This window comes from Bubalus bubalis, chromosome 11 (assembly GCF_019923935.1).
Source record: "Bubalus bubalis isolate 160015118507 breed Murrah chromosome 11, NDDB_SH_1, whole genome shotgun sequence".
Taxonomy (NCBI): Eukaryota; Metazoa; Chordata; class Mammalia; order Artiodactyla; family Bovidae; genus Bubalus; species Bubalus bubalis.
The window spans coordinates 76,422,400-76,435,230 of NC_059167.1; the positions used below are offsets into that span (position 1 = coordinate 76,422,400).

Below are 12,831 nucleotides of genomic sequence, written 5' to 3' on the forward strand. Positions count from 1 at the left end.
ACCATGATGAACACTGAAGAAACGATGGCACATGACATTTCTTGTCTGGGTTATCAGAACACCTTAGGAGGCTGACATTTATAAGTCTGACATTGATCCAGAATAAAAGTGAAATGCACAGAATGTCATTGTGTTATTTGTTATGTTTCTCCTCCTCTTGTGATGCCTAGTATTATGACTCTAATTCCAAATAAACACAGAATTGAAATTCTATGTCTAATATTAAGGGTCTACATATCTTATTCTATAGATACAAATATAAAATACCTATTTATATTAGCAAGTATTGTCATTAATCGTCTCCAAATTGCTTTTTTTGGAGTTTTGCTGGGTATAAGAAAATACTGAAAGAGGAATGAGAAAGTCCAAAATTCAAAGACTTATCATATCTAGCATTCTCCAAGTTTGACAGTCTTCAGCAGCGTATTTACATTATTTACTTAATACAGTAATAGAATCTGAGGGACTCACAGATTTCTAAAAGGAAATATTCCTGAAGATTAGAGAGTGAGGTCATCTTTGTCACTGTCATTTTTTCCTCTCCACCTCTTAGGAAGCCATGAATGTGTCAGGAGTCAACACAGTCTCTGAATTCATACTCCTGAGTTTTCCCTGCTCTAGAGAGGTTCAAGTCCTCCTCTTTGTGCTCTTCTCTGTGTCCTACATCCTGACACTGATGGGGAATGGGGCCATTGTCTTTGCAGTGAAGCTGGATCACAGACTCCACACTCCCATGTACACTCTGTTGGCCAACTTCTCGTTCCTGGAGATGTGTTACATCAACACCACTGTCCCCAATATGTTAAGGAACTTCCTGTCTGAGACCAAAACCATCTCTTTCACTGCCTGCTTCCTCCAGTTCTACTTCTTCTTCTCCATGGGCATTACTGAGACCTTCTTACTGCCCCTCATGGCTTTTGATCGATACTTGGCCATCTGCCGACCTCTCCACTATCCTACCATCATGAGCAGCCGTCTCTGCATGAACTTGGTGGGCCTCTGCTGGGTAACAGCCTTCCTCTGCTATCCAGTCCCTATCTATTTCATCACACAACTCCCCTTTTGTGGCCCCAATACCATTGACCATTTTGTCTGTGACCCTGGTCCCCTTCTGGCCCTGTCCTGCATTCCTGCCCCTGGAATTGAGCTTTCCTGTTCTATATTGAGCTCTCTTATTATTTTTATCACCTTCTTCTTTATCCTTTGGTCCTACACCCTGGTTCTCAGAGCAGTGTTGCGTGTGCCTTCAGCTGCTGGCAGACGTAAGGCCTTCTCCACCTGTGGTTCCCACCTGGCTGTGGTATCTCTGTTCTATGGAACCATTATGATGATGTACATCAGCCCAACCTCTGGAAATCCAGCTGGACTACAGAAGATTGTAACCTTGCTGTACTCATCAGTGACTCCACTTGTAAACCCGCTGATCTACAGTCTCCGGAACAAGGACATGAAGACTGCCTTGAGAAAAATTCAGATGTTTACAAAAACTGGCCAAAGCAAACAAAGATCATGAGTGGACCAAGATCATAATATTTATTTTTTCCTTCATACTCTTCTCCATAGTGGCTGTACCAGTTTACATTCCCACCAACAGTGTACAAGGGTTTCCTTTTCTCCACACCCTCTCCAACATTTATTATTTGCAGAACTTTTTAATGATTACCATCAAAAAGATCTATTCCAACTTAAAAAGTAGATCTCTACTACTGTCTCTAGAAATACAGATCCAAATTCATCTACTTCTGCCTAGACAATATGGACAATAGTACAACCGATTAAATCAGACCTTACCTTCAAACCAGGACTTGATAGATAGTAACTTGAATTAAATGACCCGAATCTGAACTTTAAACTCTTCTCCTATCCTGAATGCCAGTGACTATTTTCCCTTTATCTGAGGTCACTCTCCTCTATTGTGTGCATATTCTTACATTTGGTTTGTATCATAATTGAGCCAAAATTTGAATTTAATCAATATCCAAAAAAATAATAATGATCTTAAGCACTATGTCATAGTTATTTAGAGAACTCTTTAAAAGAATAGATTCCCAGGTCTTTCTCCGAATCCCCTAATTCAGAATATAAAATTAACCCCAGAAATTCCCATTTTAATGTGATTCTGGTGTACCTAGACCAGCACCAGTTCACACACTGACCTTACAGGGCCACTATTTTAAGAAAAATACATGACATATAGTGAGAAATAAAAATCTTACAATAATTGGTTGGGAAAGTGAAACAAGTTATGGTGAGTAGTACAGATGATTCAAACACTCATGACAGCTGCAGTGGAAGCTTCTCCTGCCTCTATTCCCAAATCCTCCATTTATAGAATAAGAAAAATATTACAGTCTTCTTACCTTTTCCTACCTGTGAAAAATAATTAAGATACCTAAAAATAGGCTTACATTTTAAAAGATTAGCATGTAGTGACAATATATCAATACTTTGGGGTTAGTTTCAAGAGAAGGAAGCTTGAGTTGAGCACGCAGCTCAAAAGAGGTAAAAGCAGACAGAGAGTAAAAGCCAGTGATCCTGAGATATGAGACAGGTGTAGGTGATTTGGCTCAACTATTTGGTCATAAATAAATTAGCCAAGTTGTCCTCTGGGGTTGATGCATTTCATTCAGGCATTCAATAAACATTTATCTCTATTCGAATGCAGAAGATCAAGTCCCTGTCTTTGTGGAGCTTACATTTAAGTGAAGGGAATAGAAAATAAGAAGCTGAACACATAAATCTCATTAATTATAGCTACTAATTCCAGTAGTTTGAAAAATTTGTAACTATATGGGGTAATGGATATTATCTACAATTAGACTTCTTGAAGTAATGGTTTCACCATATTTACATATATTGAACAATGTTGTACACCTGAAATTAATGTTTTATATCAATTATATCTCAATAAAACAAAAAGAATAAATGAGAACTCTACTTTTAGTTTTTTAATTAACCTCCATACTGTTCTCCAGAGTAGCTGTACCAGTTTACATTCCCACCAACAGTGTAGAAGGGTTCCCTTTTCTCCAAACCCTCTCCAGCATTTATTGCTTATAGATTTTTTGATGATGAGGATTATGATCTATTGAGGTGATGCCTCATTGTAGTTTTTATTTGAATTTCTCTAATAATTAGTGATGTTGAGCATCTTTCCATGTGCTTTTTGGCCATTTGTATGTCTTCTTTGGAGAAATATCTATTTACATCTCCTGTCCATTTTTTGATTGGGTTATTTGTTGGGTTTTTTGGTATAGTTGTTATTGAGCTACATGATTTGCTTGTATATTTTGGAGATTAATCCCTTGCCGGCCACTTCATTTGCAAACATTTTCTCCCATTCTGTGGGCTGTCTTTTTGTTTTGTTTATGGTTTGCTTTGCTGTACAGAAGCTTTTAAGTTTAATTAGGTCCCATATGTTTATTTTTATTTTCACTGCTCTAGTAGGTAGGTCAAAGTGATTTATATCAGAGAACGTTCTGCCTATGTGTTCCTCTACAAGTTTTATAATAAAATAGAGCTATCATATGATTCAACAACCCCACTCCTGGCCATATATCCAGAGAAAACCATAATTTGAAAAGCTACATGAACCCCAATGTTCACTACAGCACTTTTACAGTAGCCAGGACACGGAGCCACCTAAATGTCCATTGACGGGTGAATGGATAAAGAAGATGTGGTTCACATACACAACAGAACGTTACTCAGCCATTAAAAAATTAAATACTGCCATTTGCAGCAACATAGATGATCCTAGAGTGCAGTCATACTGAGTGAAGTAAGCAAGACAAAGAAAGACAAATATCATAGGATATCACTTGTATGTGGATTTTTTTTAAACGGTACAAATGAACTTATTTACAAAACAGAAACAGAATTACAATCCCAGAATTACCAGGGAGGAAAAGGGGAAGGGATAAATTGAGAGATTGGGATTGACATATACACACTACAATATATAAAATAGATACCTAATAAGCACCTACTGTACAGCGCAGGGAACTCTGCTGCTGCTACTGCTGCTAAGTCGCTTCAGTCGTGTCCGACTCTGTGCAACCCCATAGACGGCAGCCCACGAGGCTCCCCGGTCCCTGGGAACTCTACTCAGTACTAATTAATGACTTTATAGATAAAGAGTCTAAAAAAAGAGCGGATATATGTATATGCATAACTGATTCACTGGGATGTACAGCAGAAAGTAACACAACATTGTAAATCAACTATGTTCCAACCAAAAAAAAGATGCTATCCTTGAAACACCAAAAAAAGGAATAAATGGGAGTATGAATACAGAAATTGTTGGGGTAGGATAAGGCATAGTTTACATCTAAATGGTTAGAGAATGTCTTTGTTAGGAAGTGATATTTCAAACTCAGATAATATATCACGCAAAGATCTAGGACAATAAACTCCCATGTAAGTATAGATAGAAGCTTGTTATTTTCAAAGAATAAGAAAAGTTGATTTTGCTAGCTGGAAAAGTAGGCAGCATCAAATCATTTAGAAACTTCTAGCCCACAATAAAAAGTTTTTATATGAACTCCTGGGGAAGCCTGCTCAATACAATATACTAAGAGGAAGGCTAAAAAAGTTCTCCTTAGAAAAATCCATATCTTCATAAGCTCTTCTTATATTGAAACTACTTATTTACTTACATGTTTATTTATATGTTCCTTTATTATACTATATTCCACTTTTTTTTTTCAAGAATCTGAAGTATGAAACTGCACTGAAAGAAAGAATAAGAAAAATATGAATTTAAAAAGGAAAAACAGGATGATGATTTGTGGATAATAGGATAAATGCTGACATTAAGTCAAGCCTGTAAAAGTGTTATGAGCTCCCTTTAAAATGAAGTGGGAAATTATCAAAAAGGATCTTCAGTGTTGAAGTTTTTTCAAGTGTTGTTATGATTCTCTATAAAATGTTTCTTTGATTCAAAAAATGAAGTAGAGAATGGAGAAACATTATCTGTCATATGATTTTCATTAACTGTAAGAAGAAACAAATCTGTTTACAAGGAAAACTAAGTTACTGACTCCTAGTTCTATAATTTCTTTCAAGATGATTCATATGAGGGAGAATGAGATATACTAAACAGTGGTTCCCCAAAATATCTGACATATATTCATATAGTTTAACACAGCTGCTGCTTATAGCATTTCTTAATAAGATTCAAAGGCATTATATAGAAATATAACTCAGTGGAAGCAATTCTTTCCTGATCTAAGAACTGAGGTCCAAATATCTGCTTTCTGATAATCTGCCTTAATCCAAAAGTCTGACCTTCACCTCACACTAGTCAGAGTGGCCACCATCAAAAAGTCTACAAACAATAAATGCTGGAGAAGTTGGGGGGAAAAGGAAGCCTCCTACACTGTTGGTGAGAATCTAAATTGGTGCAGCCACTCTGGAGAACAGTATGGAAATTCCTTAAAAGAACTAAAAATAGAGTTGCCATATGATCCAATGATCCCACTCCTGGGCATATATCTGGAGAAAACACTAACTTGAAAAGATACATGCAGCCCAATATTCATAGCAGCACTATTTACAACAGCCAAGACAATGGAAACAACCCAAATGTCCATTGACAGATGATTGGACAAAGATGTGATACATATATACAATGGAATATTACTCAGACATAAAAACAATGAAATAATACCATTTGCAGCAACATAGATGGATCTAGACCTCATCATACTAAGTAAGAAAGAGAAAGACAAATACCATATATCATTTATATATGGAATCTAAAAAATGATACAGTGGAAATTACTTATAAAATATAAATAGCTTCACAGACATAGAAAACAAACTTATGGTTACCAAAGGGGATACTGTACAGCATAAAGAACAATATTCAATATCTTATGATAACTTATAATGGAAAAAAATCTGAAAAAAATATATACATATATATACATGTATATATAACTGAATCACATTGTTATACATCTAAAACTAATAGCAGTATTGTAAATCAATTACCCTTCAATTAAAAAATAATCTATTATAGGATTGGTGCTTTGGTTGACTGATTTGAGGGAGGATCTAAGGAAGTGATGGTCTGCTCCAGATTGTATGTTGTCAATGCAAGGGCAATTCTAAGACTAGGTATCTTAACAAATCTTATCTATATAGAGGGCAGAGAAGAAGGAGATTAAAGCTGTAATTAGCTTTTTTTTTAAGTAGTGGACACTCATTTTAGCCAAGAGAGGAGGATATTCGCTGTTTTATGACTGGCACAGTGACATTGTTTTTTTTATCCTTAGACAAAATTATAAAGTAGCTTTGTTTTGTTTCATGTATGTGTCCAATAACAGAATAGCATGACCTAGCTGAGAGTGTCAGAACAGCTTGTAATAACTTTGAGGTCTAGTCAAATCATTTATGGACATCTGGGGCTGCATTTATCCCCTTTGAGTTTTTTAAAGTCTTCATTGGCCATATGGTATGCACACTTAGGGGAGTTAGAGTTAGATATACTGGTTGATTAATTAATCAAGCAATCAATTGATTTGTTAACATTTCCTTCTATCTGTAAGAGTTCTAAAGAAGGAAAAAGATATCATTCAACTGCATAGAAAATAAAAACACTGAAATTAAGGAAGATCCCAAGGGAAGTGAATAACAAGCATAGTGATGTCTCTTGACATTGTTTTCCTTTAGCAGCAATAAATGGATCCTCAAGGATCAGGAAAAATAAGACTTACTTCCTGGCAGTCTCTGCTTATAACCCCTCCATCCCTCAGCAAACATATTCAAGAATTTTTACCACAACCATTTCCAGCTCTTTCCTCCTCTCTGGTTATTGTTAAGAAGACTATCTCTTCTAAGAGAATAAAAAATAAACTTTTGATAAGCTTCAGCTTAAAATTCCCTTTGCTGATCCAGGTAATAAGATTATGTAGTGTTTAGAAGAGCAAAAAATCATAATCTACTGATTTTTACCCACAGCTCTCTTTGAATTATTACAGTAATATACATACAACCAATATTTCTTAAACTCTTACTGGTCACGCAATAGTCAAAGTACTTCCACAGGAATTAATCTCATTCAGTTATCTTTGTAACAGCCCTTTAAAGAAGGCATAATTATTTGCTTAGTATAGCTAAGTATTAATTTCTTATGACAAGTAAACAAAAGTTCTTAATTCTAAATTCAATAATTTTTCTATCATATACAGCTCCCTACCAGTCATCCCACTCTGGAAAATTATCCTTACTTTTTAAGTATCTTCCAGAAACAGATTATCCAATGTTACAGCCCCTCACTGAAACTGTACAAACTAACTAAGGAAGTGAATTGAGTTGTCATGGTTGGGAAGATCTCCTGGAGAAGGAAATGGCAACCCACTCCAATATTCTTGCCTGGAAAATTCCATGGACAGAGGAGCCTGGCAGGGTGAAGTCCATGGGGTTGCAAAGAGTTGGGCATGACTGAGCAACTGAGCACACACACATGAAACATCTCTGGGTGGGTTCTAGAGAGAGAGCCAACAAATGGGTACCAAGGCTTCTACTGTCCTGAGCTTTGAGGGAAAATTAAAATATTGGTGAATGTCTTCCTTGTATTGTGTATGGCATGGCCTGGTTCATTCAGACATACTCTATCTCGATTTTTCCAGGGTTGACTAATTTAACAAGTAAACAAAGAAAACAAGGCAATTGTTGTTAATTAACTCAGTCCAAGTGGCCAGTGACAAATACACAGACATCATTGCACCCATGTTCACAGTGCCCTCTGTAACTGACACAGGGTAAGTTTATTGGTCTTTTGCTGTTTGTTTGGTTGATCGGCTTGGGGAATTTTTTTTTTTTTTTACAGTTTCAGCTCAGACTTGAGGCAGGTAACGTCATCAGTCTTCTGTAAGAGGAGCTCAGTAATAAAAAGTGAATAGCGATACAAGCTAATTAAATATGTTAGATTGAGCATAAAATGGTGATGGCAATTCCTGTTTTCTAGAACACGTTCCTGTTTTCTATAACAGCTCTGTAAGACTTCTTGGCACAGAATTGCTGAGAGGGAAAAGTTTTACTTAAAAGTGTAACATGATCAGTTTTTCCATTTTTCAAGGAGTACTCAGTCGCTGCTTAGAAAATGGAGGGTAGAAGAGCAAAAGTAGAAGCAAGGAGCTGTGTTAGAATGCTACTACAGAAGTCTAAGGAAGAACAGATGGTAATTTGAACTTGAGAGACAGCAGTTAAGACAAAGGAGTGCATGATACAAGCCATACTTTAGAAACAGAAGAATCCTGCTAATGAATTGGATGTGAGGGGTAAAAGAAGAGATGTAACAATGAAATAGACTATACCAGAAAAAGTAAGTTCTTCAACATTAAGTAAGCTATTTAAAGTGCTGAAAATATTTTGAGATGATAAAGTGATTAACACACAGAAAAATAACCTTTTAGAAGGTTATTTCTTAAAATCATAAGGCTGAGCACGAGACTCAAAATTAAAGATGGCTGTAAATTACATGCATTAAAATGTTCTCCTAAACCAAATTTGAAGACAGTTTTCTTTATAATTTCCAGAATACTTTCCCTTGAAAGTAAAAAATTTCTGATACAAGCTCCTACTCTGAAAAAAACAATACTGCCAGGAAGACAACTATGCAGTCTTATATTACAAAAATAAAAGAAAAAAAAAGTCATTAAAATGCAGTATATATCTCATTCCCTGCTGCTGCTGCTAAATCGCTTCAGTCGTGTCCGACTCTGTGAGACCCCATAGTCAGCAGCCCACCAGGCTCCCCCGTCCCTGGGATTCTCCAGGCAAGAACACTGGAGTAGGTTTCCATTTCCTTCTCCAGTGTGTGAAAGTGAAGTCGCTCAGTCGGACTGCAGCCTACCAGGCTCCTCTGCCCATGGGATTTTTCCAGGCAAGAGTACTGGAGTGGGGTGCCATTGCCTTCTCTGATCTCATTCCCTAGGCTCTGGTAAATAGAGACCTTACCATTAGAAAAGAAAGTTGACAATTGGAGCTTTCACATACTATCAGTGGGAGTGATAAATAGTGCAATAATGATGGAACACTGTTGAACTTATCTACTGAAGGTAAAGATACACGTGCCCTTATGATCTAGCCTATAGAAATGCATGCGTGTGTGAACCAGGAAAAGAGAACTGTATTCATAGTACCATTACTCCTAACAGCCCCAAACTAGAAATAGCCAAAATAGTCATCTCATCTATAGTACAATGGTTTAATAAGTGGTGGTTTATTCATAGAGTATAGTGGGGTATAAATAGACACACTATAGATGATTGTAACAACATGAATGTAAAAAACCTTACTGCTGAACAAAAGAAGCCATCCAAATACTACATATGCTATGATTTCAATTATGTAAAATAAAAAACAAGCAAAACTAAAAAAAAAAAAGTTTCAGAATGCATACTTAGTTAGAAAGAAACAAAGAATAAATAAAGAAAAATAAAGAAAGAAAGAAAAATAGGAAGGTGATTACTATTAGGAAAGGAGAGTGTTAACAATTGGAGGGACTAACAGGCAGAGGATAGTCATCCTCTTATTGGGATGGAGCATAAGAGGAGATTCTAGGGTACAAGTGATCCTCTATTTCTCAACTTCAGTGATAGTTACTGCAGAGTTTTATATATAAAGATTTAAATGTTGAACATGTTTCCATACATTTCACAATAAGTAAATATCTCTATATATACTGATATTCATTAACTTGTGTTTTTATAATCCAACTCCTAAACTAGGACAATAATTCAGGATTAGACTAAAATAGTAACTATTGATACATAAATGTTTATTTCATTCCCCAGAGTGGCTTCAATTCGTATCTGGGTTCTCACTTGTCTTTACAATTATTCAATAATTTCACAGCTCACAGACCCATGAAAGTCTCCAACACCCCCAACACCTCCAACACCATCACTGGCTTCATCCTCCTGGGCTTCCCTTGCCCCAGGGAGGGGCAGATTCTCCTCTTTGTGCTCTTCTCTGCTGTCTACCTCCTGACCCTCATGGGCAACGGTTCTATCATCTGTGCTGTGCACTGGGATCAGAGACTCCACACCCCCATGTACATCCTGCTCGCCAACTTCTCCTTCCTGGAGATCTGGTATGTCACCTCCACTGTCCCCAACATGTTGGCCAACTTCCTCTCAGACAACAAGCTCATCTCCTTCTCTGGGTGCTTTCTCCAGTTTTACTTTTTCTTTTCCTTGGGTTCTACAGAATGCTTTTTCTTGGCTATTATGGCATTCGATCGATACCTTGCCATCTGCTGGCCTCTGCACTACCCCACTCTCATGACTGGACGTCTCTGTGCCAATCTTGTGATCAGCTGCTGGGTACTTGGTTTCCTCTGGTTCTTGATTCCCATCATCATCATCTCCCAAATGTCATTCTGTGGGTCCAGGATCATTGACCACTTCCTGTGTGACCCAGGTCCCTTGTTGGCCCTCACCTGTACTAGAGTCCCTGTAATAGAGTTAACTAGCTCCACCTTAAGTTCTCTCCTCTTATTTATCCCCTTTCTCTTCATCATGGTGTCCTATGCTCTGGTCCTACAAGCTGTGCTGAAGTTCCCTTCAGCAGCTGGACGAAGAAAAGCTTTCTCCACCTGTGGGTCCCATCTGACTGTGGTTTCTCTTTTTTATGGATCAGTGATGGTCATGTATGTGAGCCCAACATCTGAACATGATGCTGGAATGCAGAAGATAGTGACTTTGTTTTATTCTGTAGTTACTCCACTCGTTAATCCTGTAATATATAGTCTGAGAAACAAAGATATGAAAGATGCTATGAAGAAATTATTAGGAACATAAAAGTAAGGGTTATGATTTAAAATATTTGGGGAGACAGAAGCTGTTTTTAATTTCTTGGTTAAAAAGAAGACTAACTGACTATAGGACTATAAGACATCTCAAAGATGTACTGCATATCCCCAATTTTGCAAATGATAGCGCCGTAGATTGAAAAACTGAGTTTAGTTTGCTGGGAAATATAATTAAATATAAATTTCCTGCCAATCTAGAACACCTCTCCACAATGGTGGAAGAGAATAAAGTAGTTTTATTATTTATTATCTATGGGTGTGAGAGTTGGACCATAAAGAAAGCTGAGAGCAGAGGAATTGATGCTTTTGAACTGTGGTATTGGAGAAGACTCTTGAGAGTCCCTTGGACTGCAAAGAGATCAAACCAGTCAATCCTAAAGGAAATCAGTCCTGAATATTCATTGGCGGGACTGAAGCTCCAATACTTTGTCCACCTGATGTGAAGAACTGACCCACTGGAAAAGACCCTGATGCTGAGAAAGATTGAAGGCAGGAGGAGAAGGGGATGACAGAGGATGAGATGATTGAATGGCATCACTGACTCAATGGACATGAGTTCGAGCAAGCTCAGGGAGTTGCTGATGGACAGGGAAGCCTGGCGTGCTTCAGTCCCTGGGGTCACAAAGAGTCGGACATAACTGAGCGACTGAACTGAACTGACTGATTATTGAATAAGCATTAAAGCAGGAGACTATGGGCATCTCAGGCAACCCAATGAGAAAGGGCAAAGACTGAAAGAAATTTCATCCTTTTATAGTCAAGCAAATACAACCCATTACATACAGATTCTCAAGATAAAAACTAATCCTCAAAAAGACTTGACCATTTATCACATATAATCAATTCATCCTAGACTCACCTAGTAATTGGTCTGGCCATCTGTGTTTGCTAATTGGCTTCACACAGGGGACAAAAGACATTTCTATATAACAGGAGGTAGTTTTCAACTTGGAAATTAGGCCACCAATGTTAGGCTCCTATCTTCTCACAGGAAATGGAAGCTTGGGGCCTTTCTATCTTGATTATTACGTTTCAGAGAGACTTCCCAGGTCCTTGACAAAATATTCCTAGGTCATAAATCTGGCAAGGTGTTGAAACCCCTTAAAATTTAAAACTTTTAAATTTTATATTCATTTCAATGACAGATAAACAAGTTTTCTAAAGTAAGTGTTCTGAAAACAGGAAGAGGGGCAAGTATCTTCCTTCATCTTCAGCATGGATACTTACACCTCTTTTTTTTTTTTTTTTTTTTTTTTTTTGTATTTGCTCTTACAAATTGTACAATCCTAGGGCAAAACTTGTCTCCTACTACTCTTCCAACACCAACAAACTCTTTACTTTTCTGGTAGTGCTTTTATTTCTGTCTTCTAAAACATCTATCATGATAACATCAATTTTAATATTGTATATATCTTCAAGTCAATATGAAAAATAGCATCAGCACAATAAAAGTGGTAAATATATGAAAAAAAGTAAATAGCAAAGGAAAGGCTTTTAAATATCTAAAAAGACAATTCTATTTTGTTCAGAATTAGAGAAGTACAACGAAAGCTATAATAAATATATCTCTTTTCCCCAAAAATTGACAAAGATCAAAATAATGTTGAGAAAAACAGCAATCTCTTCCCTTACTGGTAGAGCATAAATTGGTACAATATCTATGGAGGACATTTTGCCAAAAAACTATCAGTATTTAAAGGGCATTCCCTGACTCAGCAGTTCCACTCTTAGGTATTTATCTGAGAAGTATACTCACAAATAAGAAAAATGACATGTGTACAAGAATATCGACTACTGTTTCTACTAGTAAAAGATTGGAACAATCCAAATTCCCATTAGTTAAGGACTAATTAGATAAATTATTGTATATACCCCCAACAAAGGTCCATCTAGTCAAGGCTATGGTTTTTCCAGTGGTCATGTATGGATGTGAGAGTTGGACTGTGAAGAAGGCTGAGTGCCGAAGAATTGATGCTTTTGAACTGTGGTGGTGGAGAAGACTCTTG

The 12,831-nt window shown here is 36.9% G+C and overlaps 2 protein-coding genes across 2 annotated transcripts; both read left to right on the forward strand.

Moving 5' to 3' along the window:
* Window positions 1-559: 559 nt before the first annotated feature.
* Window positions 560-2,875, forward strand: LOC102414928 (olfactory receptor 11H6-like). The gene has a single exon (XM_025295983.3). The coding sequence runs from the start codon at window positions 560-562 to the stop codon at window positions 1,511-1,513; it is 954 nt and encodes a 317-aa protein (XP_025151768.2). The 3' UTR covers window positions 1,514-2,875.
* A 6,779-nt stretch (window positions 2,876-9,654) lies between these two features.
* Window positions 9,655-10,814, forward strand: LOC102414257 (olfactory receptor 11G2-like). Its single transcript, XM_006041735.4, has one exon. The coding sequence runs from the start codon at window positions 9,879-9,881 to the stop codon at window positions 10,812-10,814; it is 936 nt and encodes a 311-aa protein (XP_006041797.4). The 5' UTR covers window positions 9,655-9,878.
* Window positions 10,815-12,831: the final 2,017 nt, after the last annotated feature.